The following is a 26402-nucleotide window of genomic DNA, read 5'->3' on the forward strand; positions in this document are numbered from 1 at the left end:
ATATACGTACACGCTTTTCGAGCCTATCAGGTAGGTATGTATTAAGGTCCCGTACTAATTCAGAAGAGAAGAAAAGAAAAGAAAAAAACCCACCCTCGGACACTCCCTCGAACACTCCCAATAATATCTTTGACGATCAAGATTTATTCTCTTCATTTTCCACCAAAGCACGGTTTAAGAGCACTCCGTCCAGATACGCTCGCACTTGAACAATCTTGCCGTCTCGCCACCGCGTCGACCACGAGTAAGTATTCTCGTATACCAGACCTAAGCAGAAGCGTTAATCAGCTTGGATGCCTTACATCTCGGCGAAGCTGTCGTGTGACACACCCGCGAACGTCAACCCGCATATAGTTCATGCTGAGGGGAATTTCGGCGGTTGGAGGAAGGATTTGTTGTCCCCCGGCCGAGGAAATGGTGGAATATCGCGCTGGGCAGTGAGGGAGAGGGAGAGGGAGAGGGAGCTTACCGTTCTTGCATATCCCATCTGCGGCCATTTCGACCACAGCCCATTCCTCGACCTCCCCACCAATAACACCGGTGATGCGGAGTTTCATAGGGCTGTCGAAAAGACTGCCGATTCGAGACAGGGCCTTGGACATCAGAGTTGCCTTGTCAGAGTAGTGGCCCGATAACGCGTGTGATCCCATGATGGTCCAGTCGACGTCGTCAGCGACGTGGGTATAGAAGGTCGGGGCGTCACCTGCGGTGAGATGGGCGAAGATCTCGCGGATCCGCGCTTTGGTTGGATATGGTGAGCTTGTCATTCTGTCCCTTGCGTCGGATAAGATGGACACCCGAATATGCCACGGAAGTGAGGCGGCGACATGGTTCTAGTTCTAGTAAGGGGTGTCTTCTTAAGTACAAGACGGCGCCCGGAGATAGTCGGCTAAAGGCCGTATAGGTGAGAACAGACGGCCCAGCTTGTAGTGATAATTCATTCGGTGCGGGGTATTTAATACGCCGAGAGGTATAGCTAAGGATATAGTCGTAGGTGTAAACCCTCTTAAATCCGGGAGGGTTTTCAACGGGTACGGAGATATCTAGTTGCATGATCGAGATTGGCTGGCAGGTCAAGACGAAAGGGCTATGAAGAGTTATAGTAGAAATCCAATAGTAGAAAATGACTTCCTGGGTAGTTGTAATAAGACCTAAAAGAATGACTATAAGATGTAAGTTGTAGTAGTAGTATAAACAATTATCCCTATAGGCTTGGATATTATTTAGGTAGCTACCTGCTAGGATATATATTTATGTATTAATTTTACACTTTGTTTGGTAGACATATATTCGGTAAGATTTATTGTTCACGAATAATAGTATAGCGTACCTGACTTATGTTTATTACACGAAATCTGTTAATGAGGCTTATTGCCTGTAGAAAATATAGCCAACAAGCTAACCTAGAAGGCTTATATAGGGATCACTTCCTTTTGCAGATCATGGGCTATATTTATCCTGCTGTTTTAAAACAAACCTATGAGAATTATAGAGTTCATATAACCAGTTCATACAATATTAACATGCCTTATAATAGAAATATACGCCCTTACAAGCTTACAGGTTAAACGAGTAGGATCCTTTTTCTTATAGGGGTAGTTAGTTAATTAAACATATCTGAAGTACCTACCTACCTACCTACCTTAGGCACTTATAGCCAACTACATAGGCACCTAGTTAATAGAGCCACCACATTCAAATCACCAGTCCTCATTGAACATTCATATGGATTCATAACGTACTCGTACAACATACCAGCCGGCCAGCAGAGATACCCGGTACGCGTAAAGAGACAGCAAACAACAGTCCGTAGCACACCGTACGAAAGAACCACGTAAAAGTGACAATCTAACCCCTATCCCATCCCCATACACCCACCCACCCATTCATTTCTCAGCGCTCGCTCTTTGAACCTCGCTCCCCTCCCTCCCCTCGCAACCAACCAAAGCTCAAGTGCTTTTATCTAACCTACCTAGGTACCTACCTACCTAGGTACCTACCTACCTAACCTACCCCGTATCATATCATATCGTATCGTATCGTATCACACCACACCACATCAAGCCCCTCCCCCCTAAACCGTCCCATCCACCTGGTCCTCAACCTCCACCTCAAACCTCGGAATGCCCCTCCCGCTGCACAGCCGCGTCAAGTCGTCGTCCTGGTACAGCTCCATGTTCAGGTCGTACTCCTCGTCGTGCACGTTGCGCACGCTCGCGCGCCGCAGCCGCACGCAGCCCGTCCACTTGGGATTGTTCCGGTTGGGCGGCGCGCCGTCCTTGTCGAACGCCCCCGCGTGCCGCGTCACGTACGTCACCGCCGTGTTCTTGAGCGCCTGCACGCTGGCCTTGCAGCTGGCCAGCACCCGCGCCTCGCCGTGGCCCACCCACCGTATCGTCAGCGCGATGTCGTATAGCCGCGGGCTGGCCGCCGGGAACGCGCTGCTGGTGGTGGCGGGCTGGCCGCGGGGTAGCCCGCGCGAGCCCGGGGTCGAGAAGTTTGCTGGCGGGATGGATGAGCCGCGCGCCACGGGGGGCCAGGACGGGACGGCTGGTTGGGGCTTGGGGGCTGTGTTGTATCCGGGCGGTGGCGGCGGTGGAGGCGGCGGGGGGCCGGGGAACCGCGGGTAGTTGTTGGATAGGGGGCCGTTCATAAGCTCCATGACTAGCTCTTCTGCCTGGGATAGCGTGTAAGGAGGACGGATGTTTGGGAATATGAAAGCTTCGGGGGACTGGCGACCTGGTGGGGGCGGGTTGGTGCGGGGCTTGCTGATGTTGTTGCTTCTCTCGTCTCTGATCTCGCGGCCGTGAGTGATGGGGGCCGTGGCCGTGGCCGTGGACGTGGCAGGCGTCATTTTAACCTCGCCATTCGAGCTTGCCTTGTAAGACGAGGCCACGGTTGACAGCGCGGGACGATCGGATAGGATATTGGAGAAGATAGAAGCTACATCGTCATCATCATTCCCATCATCCTCGTCCTCGTCCTCGTCTTCGTCGTCATCATCGTCAAATCTAGTTTTCTTGGAGTTCGGGGGAAAGGAGAACCCATTGGTAGTAATGAACTGCCGGACGGCCTCGCACGACTTGGCATGAAGCGATTCTACGGCAAGTAGAGGCGTAGCACGGGGTTCGGAGGAGAGAAGGGCGTCTCGTGAGCTCTGGTTGGACCGAATTGCATATGCTTTATAGTCTCCTAGAACGTCCTTGACGGTGACTACGGAGACGACGTCATGTTTGGCTAAGAAGAACTCGCAGTTATCTATAGATATGTGTTAGAAAACATTATGATGAGCTGGAGAGTGACAATCTGTAAGCTACTTGCCTACAATCTGGCCCCTATAATCGAAGACTACGGTCGAGGGCGCCATGTTGAATGATGACTGACGGTAAGACGATGCTTGCAAGGTTTGGTCGTAGGAACGTATAAGCATTGATCAAAATTTGTGAACCGTAAGCTGTAAGTTGAAAAGTTTGATCGATTTATAGATGTGCCGTCTTATATACACATATGTGCGGCGAAAGACAAGTTCCGCGTGCAACGGTCCATCTAGATAGCTCATGTATCAGAAACCCAGCTTCATGCAGCATCTACTGACAAGAAGTGAGGCAAACTATGTGGCATTAGATCTATCGACGACTGGCCTTGGCCCCGAGGGAATGAGTCTCAGCCCAAGAAGGGTCCGTATGACATAGGTAACTTAATATGAATGATACATCCCGATGCTCTTCTTGGAAGCCAATAAGACGCAAGCGAAATGCATGCCTCGCTAATACGTCAATGGCTGCAAAGGCTGACTAACGGTGGTAATAAAGGGGTACACGAAGGGAAATCTAGGTCTCGGTGATGGGCGAATATTCCCGGCAGCATGTTGAGAAAGGTTGTACGGGACACACCTCTTTTCTCTCTACCGGCAGAGAATGAGCACCGGCCCCTAGGTCGTACGAATGAGATGCACGACTTAGATGCAAACACCCCGTGTTGATCGATTTAAGGAGAGACTCTAAGGGAAAACCCTGGGGGTTGGGCAGGATTTTGCCACTGCAGGCTGTCCGTCTATCCTGTAAATGTACCCCAAAGACGATGATTATCGTCGCCCCGAGACACACCTGTGTGAAAGGCTGCAGAGACATGGCGCCTAGAAGCCCTTCGGGTCGGACGCGGAGTCGTAATGGGCGGAATATGGAATAATACCGGGCTAGCTTATTGAGACATTCATGGCCAATAAAAAACAGGGCGAGCATTGGCCGGTTGGCGGGTGGTTCGGGAGTGTTGGGAATTTTTAGCAACCTTCTACTAGGACTTTTATGAAATAGTTAGTTACCTATATGTAAAGGTAGCCATTGTAACGTTTTCAGCTCGCGTGTGATGGGAACGTCAGAAGATGAGAGATATATTCTTCAAGGTGGAAGGGGTCATTAAGTTATATAACCTGCAAGCAGGTGAGAGGTGCAGCTTTTAAGCGTGAGGATTTAACCACCTCAGTCTCGTAGTTCTATCGTATCGCTGTCGTTTTTTTGTCGATATACCAACGCAGTCGTCAAGTAGAACTTGAGGCTAACTAGATCGATCTCCTTCCATCGCAAACTCTTCACCATAACCATCGAATGGCTTATCTTAGGAAGCCTATCTGCCTATCTGCCTATCCGCCTATCCGCCTATCCGCCTATCCGTCTAGACTTGTGTATTGCAAGGCTGCAGGTGGACTGATGTTTTGCATGTTTGCTATTGGACGCAACGTGCCGAAAAGATTCATCTCCTGTAACTCCTGTAGTGGAACCGGTTGAGGCAAGAGAAAGAAACGATCAGCACTGGAACTCCTGCTTTTCTACCCTACCCTGATCCCAATTGGGCATCTGGCAATACTGCTTCGAGACGTCACAGTGAGTAACGGTAAGATTCGCCAAGGGACCGCCACGACAACGATGCTGCTGATTATATCCTAGTTAGTGAAACCCGCCACAAGCCACAATCAACTTGTCCAATCGCCCTATTTCTTAGCTGGACATATATTAGATAGAATAGAGGTGGTATTACATTTAATACAGTCCTTGATGGGGTACATCTTTTGACGGCATGCATCCCGACGCGCCACACCTGCTTGCCGCGCTTCTACCTACCCTACTGATAGTCGCTCAAGCCGTGATTTCACAGCATCTACTAAGGCTGTCTCACGCTCGATGAGTCCTTTTACTTGGTTGATCTTTGCCTTTCGGAGCTCCGATGGTATGCGCAAGTCAGTTGTTGACGCGCTCAAGCCCTCTTCTCCTTCCTCAACCGACACGCCTAGCCTCTCTGCTTCCTCTAAGAGCTCATCTCTTAATCGCATCACCTCTTCATACCTCTTCTTGGTCATTTTAAGCCGGCTTGGCCCGGTTGTCGTTGTAGACCCGAACAAGTTGGCATCCAAGGTATTGACCTCGTTGACCCAGGCCTTCTCCTTATCGCTCAACTCCCGACTGGTCGCCTTATTGACTAGCTTTCGCATCTTTTCCAATCTTCGGTTGAGGGATTCGCCCTTCTCCCTCGCGTTTTGTATCCGCCTTTCCATTGCAGCATTGCTCGATTCTGGTTCGTCTTCATCTTGATCCTCCCCGGTGACAGCCTCAACCCTAGCCTTAACTTCACTAGCCTTGGCGACTTGCTGCTTAAGTTCTGTCTGTAACTGAACACATCGTCGGAACACCTCGGCAGCTGCTACGCCAAGTTTATGAGTTTCGTCGCTAAGTACCTGATGCGCTTCTGTGAAAATTTGTAGGGTTGCTGGAGAGAGTCGAACTTCCTGGTTGACTATTGTCTTCTGGCGACTAGTGCGGAGTTGGTTTAGTAATTTTGGTAGCGCCGAACCCATGTCGAAGGAGTGTGATGGCTGGAAGACGGGGCGAGGCTCGTAGAATTCCAAGGGTTGTACCTCTGCATCCCTGTCGAAGGAAGGTGAGGCGGATCGGATGGGGGCGAGGTCATCCTCTGGCGTATCAAATACCAAGGCAATTGGATCGAACGGCGTTGCGGATAATAAGAAGTAGCCAAGGTCGGGATCGCGAATAGCGACTGAAGCTGTTAGGGGAAACTGCGCGTCGCCCTGGATTGCACTTGTATAGAGCCGCTCTCTAGTAGAGCTCTGCCCATTGACAAGTAAATCAATTCTAAACTCAGACCCAGCTTGCGAATCGCCTTGTAGTTCGCTTTCCAGACGGAAGACCCATGGAGATAGAGAGACATGTGTGATGCTGGAAGGGTGGGTGATATAGAAGGAATACCTTGAAGTAACGTCCGGGCTAAACGTTGGCCAGGCATTCTCCGTAACTTCCAAGGAATTCAAAATATCCATGCTCTGAAATGTTAGTAGAACCGGAGATCCGGCTAGACGCCCCATAGCCTTCGATTTATTTCGAGGAGGAAGCCACTGAGCTTGGACACCATCTAAGTCTAGGCATACTCGCAGCTGACCGCTGGATGAGAGTAAGCATATGACGGAGAGTGACAGGCCTTCTCCTTCAACATCTTCCATATCCAGCTCATCTTCTTCTCCCATCATTAACTCATCAGTGTCAAGCTTTTGTCCAATGACAAAAATATCTGTCAGCTCTGTGTCTAAGTCGTCTTCACTTTCGGGGCTCAGTTCGAGGTCGAAGGGCCCTTGTAAGCGAGGAACTACACCGGGTCGTGTAGGTCGAGTATAGATCTCCGTAGGCGGTTCTCCAGGGGGTCCTTCGATAATTCTAGGTTCTTGGTTGTCAAGGTCTGACATCCAATCCAGCTGTTGCTGAGCGAGCAACTTCGCTTGTCCGGACACGTTCGGATCGTCTTCGATCGCTGCAAGATTCCCAACAATCGAGATAGAGAGCGACGGGATTAGCGTAGGCGGAGGGGCCCACTGCGTCGGTAGTAGAGGGCATAGGGCGTATACATCTCCCTCTCGCATCGCAACCCAGAGAGTCATCGGTGACCAACCACCAGAGCCTCTACCAGCGAAACACGCTGCTGCTACGTCCATCTCGAAAGAATCCGGAGAGAATCCCTTATTTGTAACATCGGGCGAGGCGGCGAAATTTTGGTCCAGCGAAGTGCCGTCCGCCAGTTTCTGTAGGTCAATAGTAAGGGAGGGAGAATCGAAAGACCATCGGTCTCTCTGGGAAAGTTCCCAGACTCTTACGGCGGCATCTTTTGTAACCGTCACCAACGCAGAACCGTTAACCCCTAATGGATGCCATATAGCCGAGGCAATTGGTGAACGGTTCATAACATGCGTTGTTGGGCCCAAGGTCCATGACTTTGGTTTGATGGCGTCAAGGCCAGGCGCCGTAAGGTGGGATGAGTCGGGTAGGAGGAGGATACGAACGGTATGGGTAGTAACAACTGCCATGAAGTTCGCATACGGGGAGATGATAAGCTGTTGGATATCGCTACCGACAGAGGTTGTAATGGTCTGAAAAGATTAGCTGCTTGGTAGTGATATGCATAATGCGACCTCACTTACTCGGAAGCCTTCAGCACACCCACTCTCTATGGATTCTCTGAGTCCAGCATCGTCGAAGTTATCTGAATCTTCACGTTTAATGCGGACACCACCTCGAGCCTTGGCTTGTTTCTCCTCCCATCGTTCTTTTAGGTAAAGCAGATCTGCCCATCTAATTTCTTTTCCAACAGCAATGAATACCTCGGTACCACGACGGGCAATTGTTCGTCGCGGACCTTCCTTGGAGATGATTTTGGAAATATATGCTGAAGTATCGTGGGTTTCGTTGGCATTGGGTACAAAGAGGCCGTAGCCGGGCGAGGGAGCCGACAGCCAGGCTGGGGTATAACTCTTGATCTTGGGCATTTTCTTTTTCAAGGTTGGGTGTTGGGTGTGTATACGTGATGCTAACGTTATGCTGTCATTAGCAGAATTGCATTTCTGCCTGAGATACAGGACAATATCGAATAGTATCCGGCGATTGGTGAAGAAGAGCTCGATGTAAACTGTGAATTACATATAGTATGTAGTTACATAGGTTATTCTTGTTTGTTCTGCCAAGCTGCTTGCGGTAAGCTCTGGTGAAGCTAGGGTGGGTGGATGATGTACATGGAGAAATCTAAGATTGAGGTACCCTTTAAAATGGTTGCTATGGAATTATACGGTGGCGGGAAACCACATACAGGTATTAGATTGTGCATGTGCCGGGTACCTTTGGGTACGGCCGAATGTACCAACCTAGCAGCGCAGGAACTAAAAACCCAAGCGCGATCTGACACGGTAGGTAGGTACAGCTTGTAATACAACGCGCCATAAGACCTACTGCCGTATCAATAAAAGCGGGACTATAGCTTCAGCCTTCCTCGATCAACGTTCCAGACGTTTAACTTTCAATTTCAGCCTTCCCTCAATTCATTAATTCATTTATTCATTCGCACATCACCATAACTCTCACCCCTTTTCGATACGGCAAGTTGAATATTTTACCAGGATGACTTCCGTACTTCGATCGACAGTTGATAGGCTAGACCGTCCCAGCGCATATTATAATAGTCGGGTAAGCTCTTTTATTGTGTACTGTTTGGCTTATATGCGTTGTTGTGAGCTAATACACGTCGAATTGGAACAGAACAAAAAGAGACGGACCGACCACGGCCGAGATAATAAAGATGGCGAAGCCGAAGTAAATGTTCCGGTGGAAGAGTCTTTAGAAGATCCTCTGAGGAATGCCACGACTCTCTACGTCGGAAATCTGTAAGTTCGCTGCAATATAATCTTGTTTCCCCTGGGCAAACCGTTGACATTTATTCAAGTTCTTTCTACACAACCGAAGAACAAGTCTATGAACTCTTCTCGAAGTGCGGCGAGATCAAGCGTCTGGTTATGGGATTAGATCGATTCGGCAAGACCCCCTGTGGCTTTTGTTTTGTCGAGTACTACACTCATCAGGATGCGCTCGATTGTATGAAATATATAGGTGGCACCAAGCTCGATGAACGCATCATCCGAACTGATCTAGATCCTGGTTTCGAGGAAGGCCGCCAGTACGGCCGAGGCAAGTCTGGTGGCCAAGTGCGAGACGAGTACAGAGATGACTACGACGAAGGAAGAGGTGGTTTAGGCAGAGCGATTCAGACGGACCGAGAACGCGAGGGACAACGAAATAGGGAACGGGATCAATATATGGAAGATGACTACGGGCGCCTAAGATAAGCTATAGGCTGCTAGTTGGTTGGCTGATTTGTCGATACCCCGAACATTAATAGGTACTTAAGCTTATAAGAAGAATAGGTACACATGGTTAACATGTAGTTACCCGCTATTTAGAACACAACTAGTTCCTATTGTGGTGATGTGACCAGTTTTCATTGTTTCATTCCACGCATATACGGAGAGAAATATAACCGCTTCTCTTGTTTTAAGTACAGTAATGTACAGCTCGTTAGGCTATGATCTTCGGTTCCAGACTATCGTATCAAGATATGCCTTTTTACGGATGCCTCTCGTTTGATAGCCCGATAACGTATATCCCGTAAAGTAATATATTGGAGCGTGCAATTGCCTCAATTGCTGGAATGTAATAAATATGCTTAATATCCAGGCGGGTTCACTCTTTGCGATACTCTCGTCCACTTTGGAAGCTCTATTCATCCTAGTCAGTAACCTCCTCATACCTGCACACCTCCCCAAAGCAGAAATAAGTGCAGACGTACTGTGAATGCCCTTTCTATATCGCTTCTCCTTCCTGTCAAACATGGTGTATTTGTCTTTGGGCAGCATCTCGGCCTCTGTAGGCATCGTCTCCTTCCACGTCTCGAGGGCTTTCAGCGTTTCGCCTTTCTTTGCTAATGCAATGCTTATCGTATCCACCACCGAGTCAACACCACGCAGCCGCTTTCGTTGCCGTGCTTTCTGGAATTTCGATAGGCGCCATGGGATCTTCCTGTACAAATCGTAGGGGTTAGCACACGCTGCCAAACTGTCCAGGGCCTGAGTTAGCTAAGAATTGCCTATTCCATCACATACCATAGCAGACCGCCGGACAGCGGACTCGTCACTCTGAATGCGCCGAACATTGTGCGTGTGATATTACTGCTCGACGATTCAGTGATCTCTATCAGAACATATCTCAGTATCGGAGTAGTTAAATAACTAGCGATTAACCTAACCTAGAAAAGTTCAATTGACAGCGCACGAGCCACATTAGATGATCGGTTTGAAGCTTCCACAATCACCGATTACAAGTACCTAAGTACTTATGCATCTCCCCACTATGCGACGCCGATAAGCGCTGTTTGAACATCGATAGGCATTCTACGGAAGTACATCCTATCCATGTACCTACCTCTGTGTCGAAGCTATCCTGCACTCCTAAGCTTCACTCCCGACAAGCAAGCACCTCAGCCCCGTCGCAAATGCTCGACAGCTAACCACCCAACATGTCCTACTACTTCGCCATCGTCGGCACGCAAGACAACCCGCTATTCGAATACGATTTCGGGACGTCGAAGCAGGGCGGCGACGGCATGCCGCATTTCAGCGAACAGGCGCGCCACATGAACCAGTTCATCGTGCACAGCAGTCTGGACATCGTCGAGGAGGTCCAATGGGGAGGCGGCCAGATGTAAGTATGCACCGAAGCAGAGCGCAGACCCCCTCTCTTCGCCATGGGCAATATTGGACGAACAGACACGACTGGTACTGACTGCGACGCTTGCGATATTAAGGTACCTCAAGTGTGTCGATAAGTTCTTCAATAATTACGTGTCTTGCTTTATAACCGGCGGCAATGTCAAGTTCCTCCTACTACATCAGCCGACTATGCCCGTCTCGACGACATCTACGCGATCTTCTACGTCTATCGGTGCCAACCCCACGAGCCCCCAGACCGAGGAAGCTATTAAGAATTTTATGCTCGAGGTCTACGAGAATTGGGTTAAGGCCATCATGAGCCCCTTCTATAGAGTGAATATGGAAGTGCGTAGTCCAGTATTTAGACAGAGGGTTGCTGCGGCCGGGAGGAAATATCTATGACCAATGCATACTATGAACGTAAGACGGGTGTAATGGAACGATGTAAGGCGTTTGGCGTTTAATAGGCAGCAATTACTCATTGGATCTGACTCATATTTCGAGTTTAGAAATGGTCAGGGCCAGTGTTCCATAATACAGCATCATTAAACACATGACAAGTATTCGAAACATTTGGCTTGTTCACAGCAAATCGTAATACGATGCAAGTATATTCAGCGTGCCATAGCACTATCATAGGCTATCTGTCCTTAGACGCCGTCTCTCAAAAGTCATCGCGCGCGACCATGAACCGTAACGTAAAAACCACCAACGCCGATGTCAGAATGTGTATCATGCCAAGATTCCTTAATGTAACAAACACAAATCCCGAGTCCATCACGCGCGATTTGCTCTGATGCTGCTGTTGCTGCTGCCCACTAACTTGCACTGAGAATGATTACTACGAACAGGCAGCCAACCAAAAAGGTGCACAGAACACAACGCTTAACCGCCGAAACCGTACAGGGTGCGGCCCTGTCGCTTCAAGGCGTAGACGACGTCCAGCGAGGTGACAGTCTTGCGCTTGGCGTGCTCGGTATAGGTGACGGCATCACGGATGACGCCCTCGAGGAAGGACTTGAGGACACCACGGGTCTCTTCGTAGATCACTGGATAATCCGTTAATAACTACTCCATTTTATAGCCGCATGCATAAGATAATGACTTACTAGCTGAGATACGCTTGACACCACCACGACGGGCGAGACGTCGAATAGCGGGCTTAGTGATACCCTGGATGTTGTCTCGAAGAATCTTACGGTGGCGCTTGGCACCTCCCTTTCCGAGACCCTTACCGCCCTTGCCGCCTATTGCGATGTCAGTATAAACGTAAAAGGTTTAGAACAATAGAGTATTTAATTGAAATCATGTCGCGTCAAGGGTAGCCTCCAGTTAAGACGCGTCCAGACAGCGAAGCGAGCCATCACTAGACCCGCCAACCACAAGCGCCCCTCGACCAAAACTAGGCGGGCGACGCGATAAGGTAAACTAATAGAAAAAGGCAATGCACTTACGTCCAGTCATCTTGGATGAGGTTTAGATGTGTTTTGGTGATGTTTTAGTGATGGAAAGTGTATAGTATCGATGGCAAATTGCGGAGAGATAAATGCGTTTGTTGATGATGGATAAACCAGAAAATAGGAAAAAAAGAGAGTTGTAAGAAGCGGGAGAGAGGAGGTAGGCTTTTATGTGGATGAGGGAGGGGTGTTACTGATTCGAATTGCGGGAAGTCGCTAGTCTGATTTAGGGAGTGCGGCATCAGCCTGGGGAACTCGAAAAATAAAAAATTGCGACTTGTTGCGCCTGATTATTTCTCTTATTTGGGGTCCTTGAAAACGGGTTATTCTGCGCTGCTTTGGCGCTTGGTTGTTAGTTGCCCTTTTAGGCCGAATTTCACTGATTTAATGGACCCTTGCATTTGGCCCGTGCACTGTCCTTTTCTGAACTACACCTAAGTGGGGCACAGGTATTTAAGGAGTTTGCAATATTTACAACATTCACGTGATTCACTCTATGTAAAACCTTCAATACTTCAACAGCTCAGTCACAACATTACACATCAAAGTGGATCCGATATTCTTCACAACTCGTACCTAAATAATCTTTACTTTAAGTACCTACCTAGGCACTAGGTCATATCTTAACATACCAGGCATACCAAACCTACACCGACCTTCAAGGCTTATTACAATGTGGTTGTTCCTCGATATATCCCTACAAGAAGGGGACTCGTTGAAAATCATACATCATATACCCTACGTAAATAAGCACTTGGCAAACCTAAATTGTTCAGTTCGTGGTCTTTCGCACCATGGAAGAGGCGGGACGAGCAGTTAGGGGACCTAATCGCTCACCCCGTACGTATTACTATACACCTTTTTATCGCCATGCAAGCCTTTGCTACCTATACACAAGACCACCGTAGTTTCCTGACCATGGTGGACGTAAAGCGCCACTAGAATTCCCCAAACGCCGATGCATATGCCTTGCCAGACCTCGTAATGTCAAATACCCATAAGGTCGACATCTATAGCGTCGTACCGCACCTGATGTCGACTGCCCCCAAAGACGTTTGACGCATTGCCCTGGGATATACTCGAATCTAGCCGAACCTCCCTATGCCGCTGTAATCATGGCAATAAAAGAAATCCCGCTTAATAAACACAAATGCTTCTACCGTACCCTATTGTCATGCCATCATAGAATCGTCAAAGCTGTCGTCATCTTCAAGGCTCTCGATAGCTTCTTTGATTTGTTGGCTTGCCTAATAGCTGTTAGTTGGAGAATACGATTTACGCAATCGAAGGATTAAACAAACCTTGGGATCTAAATTCAGTGCAATCGTGAAATGCCGTACGGCGGCGCCCTTGTCATTTAAGGTCTTATATAACTTCCCGAGGAGGAAATGCACTGTGGCCTCGTCAGGAGCAAGAGTCTTCAGAATGTCAAGTTCCTTGTGGGCTTCATCGAGCTGATTAAGAGCTAACAGAGCTCTAGCTTTCTTGTATCGAGTTTGTGCGGCGTGTGGAGCAAGTTCGGTGGCCTTGGTAAAAAATTGGAGAGCCTTCACAATCTGTCGCTGCTTTTCGAGGACGTTGCCGATGCAGCATATTAAGACGGCATTGGTAGGGTTTATAACAGATGCTGAGTGGAAATGTATATAGGCCTTGTCGTAGTTGCCCAGTTTTTCATAGACCCTACCGATACCATAATACGCGTTGTAATGCCGACGGTCGGCCGATATTGCTTGACGATACGCTGTGAGGGCCTTCTCATACTCCTCGTTTGAAACGTGCTCATGGCCCTGTAGAGTAAATGCATAAGCAAACTTGGGGTTCAGTTGGGTAGCTCGCTTGAAACATCTCAAGGCTTGCTCGTGGTCTCGGGCGAGTGACCAAGCGTTTCCAAGCGCACACCAAGCCTGGGGGGAATGCCATGACAAATCGACAAGTTCATGGGCAAGGAAAGACAGATCCGTCTCTCTTTTAAGGAACCATAAAATGGTAGAGTAGACTTCCATGTCTTCAAGGCGAGTAGGAGCCAGTATTCGTAATCTCCTATAAAACTTCTCTGCCTCCGCGTATGCAGCCTGCTCGTAGTATGCCCTTCCAATTTGCGAAAGCACCCACGGCGTTTCTTGGTGCGTCCGGGGTAGCGCCGTGTAAAAAGCTAAAGCTTCAGCGCACCGATACCGCGATAGTGCTAAATAGCCGGAGCCGAATTTCTTCAATAACTCCAGTAGAAATTTTAACGTCTCCTCAGCTTTGACAGATTCCGGTTCTGCGGATTTAGCAACGGGAGGCGGATAATGCACTTCTTTTATCCGTGGCACCTCAGCCTGGTCTACATCCATACCGTTTTCTTCCAACGGTTTCCTGTTACCGCTAATAGCTCTGCCAACGGTGGAACCGCTCGAATTCGGACGTACGATTCTTGAGATAGGGGGCCTAGCCTTCTTCAATTCTCGTGTCGGGCCAACAGTTGACGCAGAGTTGGCCTTCGCATTAGCACCCCCAAATGGGTTTAATCTTGCGCTCCGTCTTTGGGGGGCACCTGGTTCATCCGGCCGTTGCCTTGGTTGGACAAGGTGACCAGAAACAGTCCTTTTTCTCTCTATCCCGGACGCACTAGAGCCAGTCGGCCTAAGAAGAGTAGGATTGTGCTCTGGAGGGAAGTCTTCTTGAGACCTATCCTGTAGTCTTTGAGTTCTCTTGGCACCCATTCGATATCCTATCTTCGAGGGTACATCCATCTGATTGGGCTCGATAGGCTGAGCATTCCTCGTTTTTCTAGCAGGAGCTTGGGGGGGCTCTGGCGGATGATTAATTCGAGGAATATTCGAGTCCGTATGGTTTGCTGTCGGCGTTTCCACACTTTCAAACCCAGTTTCGGCAGTAGCAGCCATCCTAGAGCGAGCCGCGTTGATTTTAGACACAAAATCATTCTCGCCGGAGAGAAAGGTATTGCCGAGGAGCATCTCACCCCCAGCTGTTGACCTTTGTGAATCAAAAGGATCCCCTATAGTATCGTAAACCGCAGAACGGGGCACAGCCTTCTTAGGCTGGGTTTCCGCTAGATTAGGTGCGGTGCTATCCTTCTGCTCCGAGAGAATCCCATTCAGTTGAGCCGTGCTCGAAATATCTATTAACATGTCGTTCAGCTTGAAAATATTAGCTGTCCTGACATCGGCGCCCATATCGCACAAAGCCGTGAATGCATCCCACATAAACGGGTTTAGCTTGAGTGCCTCCTCAAAGTTGATTATTGCCTTATTTTTGTCATCGTAGGCCCGGTAGAGCCTACCCAGCAAGCATGCAATACTCGCCGAGTCCGGATATTGCGCCCTATTCGTTGCATTGTGCTTGCCCAGACTTGATTTCCGAGGCCATGAACTTCTAGACTTCTCCAATGCTGTGATCCCATCTTTATATTGTTCAAGTACGAGACAACACTGTGCAAATATATATGAACAAGAGACATTGCTTCCACGGTATCCGACGGCTTTGCTGATTTCATAAGCTGAGTGATAGTCACCAAGTCGAAAATGGCAGAGTGCAAGGAGATACGGCGATTCGCTCGAGCGAGGATCGTGGGCAGCCAATCTTTCCGCAAAGAATAGTGCACTTTCATAGGACATATTGTCGAGATGGTAGTAAACAATCTGCCTCAACTGGCCCGTAACGGCCGAATTTGTGGGCGCCATCTTGGGATAAAGATGGTGCGATCGATAGTATCCGGATAGCTGACTCTATTCGTAAATTGCCATGTGGTCGCGTCGAGGAGGTGGTGCAGCTCTGTTGTCGAGTGTGGACAAATATCGCAGGTCAAAGCAAGGGGTAGAGACTACCTGGGTAGGCTAAGGAAGACTCGACCAGAGAAAAGCTAGGTTGTGTGCTTCCAAAGACAATAGCCTCGACAATGATTAGTGTTAATAATGAATTAAATTCAGAATACCAGAAGCGTAAGAATCGGTACTGAGGAATCGAAACTACCGGTCGGATGTGAAGAAATGGAAGTATGTGTCGACTTGATCCTGGTTATTCTTAACAGGCATCTCTAACCACTGTGGATTTGGGACTGGGAGGGTGAAGATAGACTTCGTTTAGAATCTCCCATCAACACGCCGTCACGAGAACGGGACACGGCGAATGTTAGAAGGTGGCGAGACGACGATATCGTCCGGCAGGCTACCCAGCTCCTAGCCCAACAATATACCCCGGCAATACCATTCAATGGTATTAAATTTTCTATTCCGTAGTATCGTAGTGGGATGAAGAAAACGATCAGGTAGCGTTTTCCGCCTTGTCGCAGTCCAAGCTTTCCCTCGCGATTTGGGATTTGGGACTTGGGATTTTGGGATGTTATGGTGGATAGAACCGTTGTCAGGGGGTTGATTGATTTAATTGGTTACATTTTGGTTACATTGCCTTGTACGCAACCGGACAGTACCTGCCAGAGCAACCATAGGGCGCTAAAATAAAAGGCGTAAACAGCTGCAGGCTACAGCTCCAGCCCCCCCACCTGCCGCTCTTTGACTGCCTGGGTGCTGGAGCCGCCATTCCATTTCCAGCCTCGTTGATAAAGCCACATCATTTTTCCCAACTTACCCATCTACCATTTTGTCACTAAGAGCATGTGAGTCTAAGTCCTAAACATCAAACACATAACTCACCCGGACAAGTCGCAATACATACACTCTTCAGCCGTACTGAATACGGTATGATAGACATATCCTCATGTATACGGTATACGCCATAAGCAAAGCTTCATAATTCCTTCTTCATAGACACGATATCGAAATGGCACAGAAAGCACGCAAGGACACAGCAAAGGCCAATGCAGCGGCTCTAACAAACCTTCACATCGGCACTCTTATTGTCAATACGCTTTTTGTCTTGTTCAACTTGGTATTTAAAAAGCGGTCTATACTACTATATGTCATCCTCTCAATTCCTAGCTTCATATGCGAATACTTCTTAGAGTCATCGGGCCGGCCTAGATACGATCCCACGACAAAGGCGCTTCGGAGGGCTGGCGAGGACTTGTCTTCGCCTGGACTTACAGAGTATATGTTTGACGTTATCTGGGTTACATGGGCATCCGTCGTGCTCGTAATCCTTTTGGGTAACTGGGGGTGGCTCCTTTGGACTGTTGTACCAGCTTACGGGGCCTTCAAAGGCTACAGTCTACTTGGTGCAGCTCGCGGAATGGCCGGCATGCAAGGACAGCAGCCGGGGAATGCCGCGCCAGTGGCAGGCAATAGGAAACAAAGACGTGCAGTTTGAACTAGGATTACACATCCGGCACCCAGCATTGCATGATTAGGAATCCTTTCATATTTTCAAGCTATAGACTTGAATTTATGTGACAGATCACCTAGTTCAGCAACCTATGGCAATCGAGTTCCTCGGTCCACTTATCCAGTGTGTCTTTGTCAACATCTCTGACGATGATATGAATGTCTGCAGCATCTAAGTCAGCGATACTCAATATATTGATTTTGCCTGCCATTTCCGATTTATAGGTAGTAATCCAAATGAAGTTCTTATAATCGAGATTGTACATACGTTCTAGTGCCCTCACGCTTTGCAGCGCAACCCAGTTCTTGAACCACAAGACTTTATCATCTCCTGCTGGGCCTAGCTTATCTACGAAGAACATTTTCACGAAATTCTTCACGGTGTCGCGGCTTTCAGTGGTCATGTCTCCGGTCTCAGGGTCCGTCGGAATCGTCGTTCTTGACCAAACGACTATATGGGTCATGTTTGGCATCATACCATAGGGCCAGTCGTTAATCAGGACTCTATAGTCGGATGAGTCTTCAAATGGGGTAGTAGATGCTGGTTTGAAGGGGGGAGACCCCCAGACTTTTGGTAGTCGGTGCTTCATGAGATAATTCGACATGGATCCATATTCTATCTTAATCTCGGCAGTCCATTTCATGTATCGTCGCAAATCGGACGGTTTTCGCTTAAGAACGGAGAGATTATTCTCCTCTAGTCACCAGCTTAAGCTAACCACCAAAGAGGTAACTAGATAATTGGTTATATCCTACCTATAATCTTCTTCACATCTTCCCAACCATGATACTGATACTCCTCGTCGGTCAAGGATAAGATCCATTTATCAACGTCCGTCAAGGGGAACGGCGCATCTTCAGGATCAACTTTAATCGGAATGCCACTCATGTTGGGCCTTGATCTTTAGGCAGCCTAACAACGAGTCATAAATAGATTTCAATTGCACTTAGTAAAAGTGAGAATTTAATGAGAGTTATAGTGACCGATGCCCTTATGTTTAAACGAGAGAGCTAAAAAGCAGTAAGAGAAAGAATGATAATTGTCCTATTGCTTAGGTTAGGTAAGTATTAATAGGTATCCCTTATATTTGAAGCTTGAAAATAAGCAATATCGCATCTGCCACATGTCCCCATACAAAATTTCACAGCCACAGATCTCCATCCAAGGGTTGACAGGTCGCACCGTATACTGTACTACCGATATTCATGCAGCTGTATATAACCGTTACGTGCATTATGTGGGGGGACATATTGCTATAGGAGTTTGTATGACCGACGGACGCTTGCATAATTGACAGAAAACCCTAACCTAGTACCGAGCGGCCGGTCCAGTCCGCTTGTAACGCCGGGGTTATGACTCTGCAGAGGTAAACTCAACAAATGTTGGATGTGGTGCCACTTATTATTAGCGTTTGCCCCGATTTTAGGAGATAAAAAAGGCAGATCGATGTGTGTCAACTCCGACGAACACAACGATATAAGCGGCAGCTCAGCAGAATTTACCTTCGTTCCCCCTCTCTTACGGGAGCAGGCTTATTTCTGTTGCTAGCAGGCAAGGAATCGTTTAAATTGCGCAGCGCCGATACAATTCATACCCTAAATTCAAAAGGCGCCAACTGAAATTCACGATGGCGGCACTTCCGTTGTCTTCCAGGGCATATTTCGACGGGATATATATCCCCGCCGGTCTGTTGGTGTTTGGAACCTTTATTGTTAAGAAGGAATGGACTCCCGCTGCAGCTCTCGTTGCAATTGTTTTGGGGTTGATCAAGTACTACCGCTCGTGTACGTTTATTGTTTATTGTGCAATACCCTCCTATCGGCTTTGAGCTAACCATGCTGTATAGTGCCCAAGGTGATCTTGAAGCCAGATGTTTTCCAACAATTCGAATTGAAGGAGAAGACAATCATCTCTCACAATGTCGCCATGTTCGTCGCATTTTCCATGGCAGCTCTTGTTCCCTCCATTGACTTTCTATAGCTACCGGTTCTCCTTGCCCGCGCCGACATCCATCCTTGGTCTCCCAATCGGCCAGCACATTTCAATTGGTGCCGTCCTCCCGCAGCCTGATGGCAGTACTAAGGAGATTGTGCGATCATACACTCCCATCTCTGGTGACCACCAACCTGGCTACTTCGACCTCCTTATCAAGTCGTACCCGACCGGTAATATCTCGAGGCACATGGCATCGCTTGCCGTCGGCCAGACGATTCGTGTAAGGGGACCCAAGGGTGCTTTCGTCTATACTCCCAACATGGTCCGTCATTTCGGAATGGTTGCTGGCGGTACTGGTATCACTCCCATGCTCCAAGTTGTCAGGGCCATTGTCCGAGGACGACCCACAGGCGATCGAACTCAGGTGGACTTGATCTTTGCCAACGTCACCGAGCAAGACATCCTACTGAAGGAAGACCTCGATGCTTTAGCGAAGGAGGATTCCGGCTTCAGGGTCCACTATGTCCTTGACAAGCCTCCTGAGGGATGGACCGGCGGTGTTGGATTCGTCACTGCCGACATGGTCACTGTAAGCTCCCCTCATACTAAATAAACTCCAGGCCAAAAGCTAATAAGCAATTAGAAATGGCTCCCGAAGGCTGCTCCCGACGTCAAGATACTGCTCTGCGGTCCGCCACCCATGATTGGCGGCCTGAAGAAGGCAACGGAAAGCCTCGGTTTCCAGAAGGCCCGCCCCGTCAGCAAACTAGAAGACCAGGTGTTTGCCTTCTAGAGTACTAAACAAAGCCCTTATCTTCCACAACCGATGTCATTTGGCAATAAGTGTAGCCGATCTAGCTTCCAACTACATGAGAAGCTCTCGTGCTATAAAGAGATAATGAGCACCTTCGTGTCGTTTAGTTCATGGTGCTTATTTAGATAAATGAACGCATGACAGACGATCAACTTACAAAATAATGAGATCCGATAGTATAGGTGGCTTGTATTCAGACTGCAAGATGTCGCTCTTGCATTCATTGTATCACTTATTGCCCTGGATTATTACCATATGTTACTTTGCGAATAAATTTATTGCTACCTACGTGGCTACCTGCGTGTTTACTTAGCATAGATACCTAATTACAGTGATATGGTGAATGACGGCGGCGGCGTAACAGTAGCTTCAACAATATTCGTAGATACTGCGGTCCTTTGGAGTGACTATCCCATCAGCAATTCTGATAGAGTACCTATGGAATGGCTTCTACTACAAGGCGTTGAGATTAACTTACCTACGATTATATAGTCAGATGGTTTTCTGAAAGAAAATGTGTGTTTTATAGGTATATCAAGAACGTATGTGCAAGGCGTAAGCAAGACATTCAATCTAGGCAATTATAACTCTTGTCGATCGTTACACTTTTGTGTCTTGAATGAAGAGGAATAACATTGGATTGGCTGATTTATTTATGGACATTGAAAAGTTCGTACCATGTTGTTACCGTTATGGCTATTAGATCCGTTTATAATATGGCATTAAGCCAATACTTATTCGTCCTATCTTTAGAATATTTGAATGCACATCAAAGTTCATGCGTATTCATTTAGAGAAGACGGAGATGTATCCGCAGACTGGAGTGGTCCTCCCAGGGACTCTCAGGTTATTTACACGTGAAGTGTGCCCACCCGAAGATTCGGATCCCAGCCCGATAAAGCACGGAGTTGCAATTCGGTGAGAGGACCTTCGCGCATAGTCTCTCCACCGACTATCCCGTATAAGCATCCGGGACGTTTAGTCGCGTGTTCCTCAAAATCAACGGGTTATCAATCGAACTACTAAGGACTTATGACGTGTTAGAACGTGGCGATGACGGAGTTGGCGGTGAGGTTAAGAGGTTTAAGACTAGTCTGGAATAAGTAACTTATAAGTGGTGAGCGAATGAGTTGGATGTTAGGTGGTGAAGGTATCAAATCACTTGAGGACATATATTATGAGCAGTAGGCTGTTTAAGTCATCCCTAACTCGGTATGCATCGTGGAGAGTCTTGGTACGGTTGATACGCTGGCAGGTCAACTTTGCCTAAACCTGGATGGTCATTATGCAGGAGTATAGAATATCGTGGCTTGCATTTTATCCTTTCATTGGCCTCCCGGTGTCGTTTCTCATTGGTTATGTTTTGCCCATCCCGGGGAGATGTTACTTTATAGTCGAATTACGGCATCGCCAGCTATTATAACAGAATTCACACTCATAACAGACATCCTTAAATCCTTCGCGCTATCCGGTTGGATAAGGATATAGACACGACTAGATGGAATCTCATATATGTCTCTCTTATAAATGGGACTGGATTGCGAGACGATGGATCTAGACTGTGTCGAAATATATGTACCAAAAATATCTGTGATACATGATACAGATATATTAATGGAGACATAATATCGTATCGAGAAAGTCTGGAGAACATCTTATCAATAAGGTCGATCTTAAGATCGGTCAAATGCTGAAGTCATTGCTATTAGTTGATTGGTGCCTATCTGTACTCTGTACCTAATCCGGGAGCCGGAAGCTGCATGTGATGACTAGGGGTTTTGATAATTCGAGAAGTGGAATGCGCGTGTACCTAACAGTACCTACCTTAATGAGGGAAGCCGTCCAGGGCTTGCAACGCTGCACAACTAGGTATATGTTGTTGACTCAACATATTTACTTATTTATCGTTCAATCCTTTTCTACGTAGATGTCAGCCATTGATATGTGTGTATACCTAGGTACCTACCTAGGTAATCTATGTGTACCTATAGACTGATCCTAAGTCGATACCGTTAAAACACATAGGTACCCGTACCTTGATAAGTACACCATGTACATTTCTCGGCAGACATAAAACGATGTTATTATAAATGATGTTATCATACATAACATTATGTTATCTTAAATATTCTGACTGTACCTTTGTATTACCTACCTTATGTACCTAATTGCCCGCAGGTATGCACAGAATCTTCCAGGCCTGGAATTCCGATAAACCAAATTGGCAGTCTCGCCATTTCAGCAAGGACGATTGACCAGGCCTTTCCAAGTTGTCGGAGACCAATCCTACCAATTCTCCCATGGCCTTTGGCTCCCACACCTACCATTTCTCCACACCATTTTCTACACTTCGGTAGCTTCTTCCTAGCAAATCATTTTACTACCGTCACATCTCCAGAGTGCGGCTCCAAGCCACTACAGAAAGAGGCTTATCTACATAAAAAAAAAACTCGAACAAAAAAAAGCAAAAACAACAATAACTAGCCGACAATCTTTGTATTAACCGAGGGGCTTTCCCAGTTACTAGATTTGGGACTTGTGTATATACCTATCAGCAACTCAATATTTGCAATTTCACAACTGGTAATACCACGAGGATAGTTCAATTTGTTGCTACAGAGAATCGCGGAACGAAGAATATCTCCGCGCCAACGGAAAAGACCGAGGAAAAACCGAAGCACGTCGCATCAGTCTACGATCCTCCCGTATTCAAAAAGTTCTTCTATATTCCTCGGTACCGACAATGCTTATTCTTTGTACTTGGACTGTTTTCGATTAATCATTTTGTGGTGTGCGGCGCAGTCGGCATAATGGATGACACCACGAACCTCGTATCGGATCTTCTCCAAAAGCTCGCCGAGCTTGATAGCAAGGTCAATGAATATCGCCAAGACATGGCACAAGAATTCCGACGGTATTCGCATCAGCGGCTACAAGACATGCCGGAACATGTGTCTGCTAGAGTCGAAAAGTTGGTTGCTGAGCAATTCCAAAACTATCCGGCCTTGAGTCCGGCTCTTGATCACGATGTTGGTCCGCAGTCGCAATTCGACACTCATACTATTAGTCTGGATGAAAACTTATGGTCACCTAAACTGTTATCGCCGCCGCCGGCTTCCCCTCAGAGCCCAGGGACTCCCATAGAAGACGGTGCTCGGAGCCCGCACGAGAGAGAGCGCGAGTTCCACGGTCTGTTTACACCGAGCTATCTTCCCTTGCTTGATGCTGTACAGCGACCTACTCCGACACCACCCGCCTTACCATTCCGAGTACCTGAGGTTAGAGAATCCAACGATGGCCAAAAACCCCTTCTCACGCCGTTAAGCAATGACATTTTATCACGACCGGATCCTGTTCGACGCTATACTTCGGATACTGTCTCCTCAGCCACTTCTGACGATAGTGTAACGCGGCCAAGAAGCGCCCTCCGCCGTTCATCTAGTTCTTCCGTCAAGATCCAGAGTCCTAGACGAGTACGATTCGACGTAGAAGGTGAAGAAGTTCTTCCCACTTCGTCGCCTCCAATCTCACCCCGAACAACGGACTTTCTATCATCCCCGTTAGGCAACCCCACCAGTCTACTAGATGACTCATACAACGCGATCGTCATTAACGAAGAAACCGATTTGTTAGGCAGCTCTCCGCCAATGCCAAAGAAGATTACCTCGACTGAGCGCCTCAAGGCCCTAGCGAGGAGCTCCACCGAGGATACCTCGAAATGGGAGGTTGTTGGTAGCCTAGAGGCCATTGACGATGACGAGGATGACGAATTAGTCATGACCGGTTTAAATGGGGGGAAAGCGAATGGCGCAGATCAGGTTGCAGCCAATCATCTAAGCTCTGATACTACATCTCACCGCATAAATGATGCGCGTCTTCCCACCCAACTTGGCGCACCTCTACCAGTTGTGGAAGAAATCGGTGAAGACGAAGCTGCTGACGAGACTGATGATACGGATGATGTTCTCATGATGCCTCCGTTGAGCTCATTTAAAAACAAGAAACACTTTTCCTCGCCGCTTGAAACAATTCCCGAACCGAAACCAGGCGTCCCCGATTCGGAACAGCCAAATGAACAGAGTAGTAGCAGGCCGGCGGTACCGTCTAATCCGGTCGAAGGACCGATGCTTGAGGAGGAAGACATGTTTGAATTTGATAACAGTCATCAGGCCAAGCCAGTTACGAAATACATTGAAGATGAGGATGAGGATGAGGATGATGAGGACGATGCCGACGTGACTCCTATAGCTGAGAAACCGGTCTTGTATTCTACGTCGCCTGCGATTCCCGTCACGAAACCTGCAGCGCCGGCACCTGCTTCTCCGTCTCCTCGTCACGTAGCTGCATCAGCGGGATCATATCGCGGAAAGCCGTTTTCGATTGGCGTTGTTCGTGACCCAGAACTACATAAAAAGGCCGCAGAGATGGGCGACTTTTATACTTTTGTCGGCAGCGTTGATGGCCGAAGCGGGGTTGACGAATCAAGCAGTTATAGGCCTGAACTGACTTACTTCAACGGAACACCGAGAAGTCTCAGCGAGCGTTTGATGAAGGAGGACTGGGACGAAGAGCGTCGAAATGCAAATACAAACGATACCAACTAAGCTTGTGCTTAGGTTCACCTGGAAGCACAGTATCGTGTTCGAATATATATGGAGGAATTCGCAAACGAAACTAGGGCCACCACAATGTCGGCATTGTAGCCACTCTTGTTATGATTTCTAGGTGCATTGTTGCTCTATATGCTCATCTGTTTGGCATTCGGGCCTACATGGGGTGAATCTGCATGCATATTGGCGTTTTGAGGGCGGTCTCACTCTACTTCGATCTCATTCGCAACATGATGAGAACAATCACGAAATATTCCAATACATGCATACCAGAGTTGTTGGCGATTTGCCTTCTTCCGCTATATAGGGTTGCATCGGGGCCGGGCATATGGCAAGGTTCTATTACTCGCTCTACATCCGGATATCTGGACATGTTCGTTCACAGGAGTTGTTGGTTTTGAGAAGCTTCCTTGCGATTTTGTCTGGGGGTTGATAGGCGTGATGATGGCCGGTTGTAACCACCCATATTTACAAGCTTGAAACTGGAAACCCTTGCTACGAAATGGCCCGAGGTGTGGGAAGGCTGGAGTGCATTGGTCGCAGGGTTATGAGTACTCTATAAACGAAGAGGTTATACTCCTCTAAATATCGATAGTCGACTATAATAATGATAATATCATTAGTTGGTTATCCATGATATTATTCATAAGTAACGTCGGTGTGATAAATAGTGAGGCTGAGCTATTGCTGGTATAGAAGCTATTCCATATTCCTATATTACGTGAATGGTACATGTTAGGTAGTTTGGAATGTAGTAAGAGAGCACGTAGGCAGATGTACCTAACCTAAGAAGTGTATGTAAGTATTTCGGTAGATATCGTAGGGAGGTATTTCTGCAGCAATGCAACAGTGCAACGTTAGATGCGGAGCACGTCTATATGCATCGATTTACATGGAATAGTACCTGATAAACTTTTACCAATGTTTTACCAATATAGGTACTTAGTTGTAAGTACCTCTTACATACCTAGGTAATCCCTACATGTCGATATGTTCAATAGTTACATGTAACTAGGTACATGTAGTTTGCCTTGGTCTTGGCGTTGTACTTTAATCCCACCGAACGCAGATATGCTAAGGCTTTGTACCTATCGAATCTATCGATTTTAGATTCGATTTAGAAAGCTAAAACAGTAGGGCGATCTTTAAACAACCCACACATCCTTAAATATACATAGTAGCCGATCGAGGCGCCGGTTCCTGCTTTCTAGAAGCAATCAGGTATCATGTCACACACAGCCTACCTGAGATACATATCTTAGGTAGGCAGGCACAAGCAATTACAAACCAATACCATAGTACAAGCATCATCTTCTAACCAATGATGATAAAGAAAAAGAGGGAAATTTGGACGAGGCGTTTCGCACCGAATTTGTTCACCGCGGGCGGTGCCGCTAAACCCCATTCCGCTACCGAGGGGCGCTCATCTTAACATTTTGGGACAGCCTTCATCCTACAGGTTCACGTTCAGCCCGTTATCCCGTTATCCCGTAGTTCGTTGCCCGTTGCCCGTCTCCCGTTGCAAGGCGTCCCTTTCACACCACTCCCCCCCCAGCACCTTGCTTGTCGGCAGAAGTCTTTTGGTTCCCTGATAGCTCCAGTGAGCCCGGAATATCCCTCTCTATATGCTCTATGTGTTACTTACTTTCCTTTCGCTCCAGCGTGATTGATTGATTGATTGATTGATTCATACAACCCATACAACCAGCCAGCCT

At 47.7% G+C, this 26402-nt stretch overlaps 12 protein-coding genes across 12 annotated transcripts; 5 read left to right on the top strand and 7 right to left on the bottom strand.

Annotated features, from left to right (window-relative positions):
- Window positions 1–152: 152 nt before the first annotated feature.
- Window positions 153–767, bottom strand: F4813DRAFT_385455 (uncharacterized protein; the record flags this gene model as incomplete). The annotated part of the gene is made up of 2 exons (XM_049246256.1): window positions 153–267; window positions 331–767. 2 exons carry the CDS (start codon window positions 765–767, stop codon window positions 153–155), a joined length of 552 nt encoding a protein of 183 aa, XP_049103748.1.
- Window positions 768–1980: 1213 nt separating this feature from the next.
- Window positions 1981–3630, bottom strand: F4813DRAFT_172963 (uncharacterized protein). The gene is made up of 2 exons (XM_049239207.1): window positions 3322–3630; window positions 1981–3258 (listed from the first exon to the last, which is right to left on the bottom strand). The coding sequence occupies exons 1-2, from the start codon at window positions 3428–3430 to the stop codon at window positions 2075–2077; spliced, it is 1293 nt and encodes a 430-aa protein (XP_049103749.1). The 5' UTR covers window positions 3431–3630; the 3' UTR covers window positions 1981–2074.
- Window positions 3631–4948: 1318 nt separating this feature from the next.
- Window positions 4949–8330, bottom strand: F4813DRAFT_172840 (uncharacterized protein). The gene is made up of 2 exons (XM_049239206.1): window positions 7478–8330; window positions 4949–7426 (listed from the first exon to the last, which is right to left on the bottom strand). Exons 1-2 carry the CDS (start codon window positions 7820–7822, stop codon window positions 5114–5116), a joined length of 2658 nt encoding a protein of 885 aa, XP_049103750.1. The 5' UTR covers window positions 7823–8330; the 3' UTR covers window positions 4949–5113.
- Window positions 8331–8447: 117 nt separating this feature from the next.
- On the top strand, window positions 8448–9169 carry F4813DRAFT_385458 (RNA-binding domain-containing protein; the record flags this gene model as incomplete). The annotated part of the gene is made up of 3 exons (XM_049246257.1): window positions 8448–8513; window positions 8586–8710; window positions 8770–9169. The coding sequence occupies 3 exons, from the start codon at window positions 8448–8450 to the stop codon at window positions 9167–9169; spliced, it is 591 nt and encodes a 196-aa protein (XP_049103751.1).
- Window positions 9170–9386: 217 nt separating this feature from the next.
- F4813DRAFT_172838 (mitochondrial ribosomal protein L31) lies at window positions 9387–10199 on the bottom strand. The gene is made up of 3 exons (XM_049239205.1): window positions 9983–10199; window positions 9670–9899; window positions 9387–9599 (listed from the first exon to the last, which is right to left on the bottom strand). The coding sequence occupies exons 1-3, from the start codon at window positions 10030–10032 to the stop codon at window positions 9547–9549; spliced, it is 333 nt and encodes a 110-aa protein (XP_049103752.1). The 5' UTR covers window positions 10033–10199; the 3' UTR covers window positions 9387–9546.
- Window positions 10200–10395: 196 nt separating this feature from the next.
- F4813DRAFT_398318 (Sedlin) lies at window positions 10396–11246 on the top strand (the record flags this gene model as incomplete). The annotated part of the gene is made up of 2 exons (XM_049248035.1): window positions 10396–10580; window positions 10684–11246. 2 exons carry the CDS (start codon window positions 10396–10398, stop codon window positions 10988–10990), a joined length of 492 nt encoding a protein of 163 aa, XP_049103753.1. The 3' UTR covers window positions 10991–11246.
- A 227-nt stretch (window positions 11247–11473) lies between these two features.
- F4813DRAFT_385461 (histone H4.1) lies at window positions 11474–12052 on the bottom strand (the record flags this gene model as incomplete). Its single annotated transcript, XM_049246258.1, has 3 exons — window positions 11474–11637; window positions 11698–11835; window positions 12043–12052. The coding sequence occupies 3 exons, from the start codon at window positions 12050–12052 to the stop codon at window positions 11474–11476; spliced, it is 312 nt and encodes a 103-aa protein (XP_049103754.1).
- A 1165-nt stretch (window positions 12053–13217) lies between these two features.
- On the bottom strand, window positions 13218–15731 carry F4813DRAFT_378746 (TPR-like protein; the record flags this gene model as incomplete). Its single annotated transcript, XM_049245367.1, has 2 exons — window positions 13218–13292; window positions 13347–15731. The coding sequence occupies 2 exons, from the start codon at window positions 15729–15731 to the stop codon at window positions 13218–13220; spliced, it is 2460 nt and encodes an 819-aa protein (XP_049103755.1).
- A 548-nt stretch (window positions 15732–16279) lies between these two features.
- F4813DRAFT_173122 (uncharacterized protein) lies at window positions 16280–17359 on the top strand. Its single transcript, XM_049239208.1, has one exon. It carries the CDS (start codon window positions 16828–16830, stop codon window positions 17311–17313), a length of 486 nt encoding a protein of 161 aa, XP_049103756.1. The 5' UTR covers window positions 16280–16827; the 3' UTR covers window positions 17314–17359.
- F4813DRAFT_173144 (uncharacterized protein) lies at window positions 17359–18425 on the bottom strand. Its single transcript, XM_049239209.1, has 3 exons — window positions 18084–18425; window positions 17596–18024; window positions 17359–17490 (listed from the first exon to the last, which is right to left on the bottom strand). The coding sequence occupies exons 1-3, from the start codon at window positions 18214–18216 to the stop codon at window positions 17405–17407; spliced, it is 648 nt and encodes a 215-aa protein (XP_049103757.1). The 5' UTR covers window positions 18217–18425; the 3' UTR covers window positions 17359–17404.
- Window positions 18409–20397, top strand: F4813DRAFT_345745 (ferredoxin reductase-like protein). The gene is made up of 4 exons (XM_049241791.1): window positions 18409–19112; window positions 19175–19256; window positions 19309–19852; window positions 19907–20397. The coding sequence occupies exons 1-4, from the start codon at window positions 18956–18958 to the stop codon at window positions 20054–20056; spliced, it is 933 nt and encodes a 310-aa protein (XP_049103758.1). The 5' UTR covers window positions 18409–18955; the 3' UTR covers window positions 20057–20397.
- Window positions 20398–22646: 2249 nt separating this feature from the next.
- Window positions 22647–24772, top strand: F4813DRAFT_173209 (uncharacterized protein). The gene has a single exon (XM_049239210.1). It carries the CDS (start codon window positions 22888–22890, stop codon window positions 24679–24681), a length of 1794 nt encoding a protein of 597 aa, XP_049103759.1. The 5' UTR covers window positions 22647–22887; the 3' UTR covers window positions 24682–24772.
- Window positions 24773–26402: the final 1630 nt, after the last annotated feature.

This window comes from Daldinia decipiens (genome assembly GCF_022478715.1).
Source record: "Daldinia decipiens strain CBS 113046 unplaced genomic scaffold F4813scaffold_3, whole genome shotgun sequence".
NCBI lineage: Eukaryota > Fungi > Ascomycota > Sordariomycetes > Xylariales > Hypoxylaceae > Daldinia > Daldinia decipiens.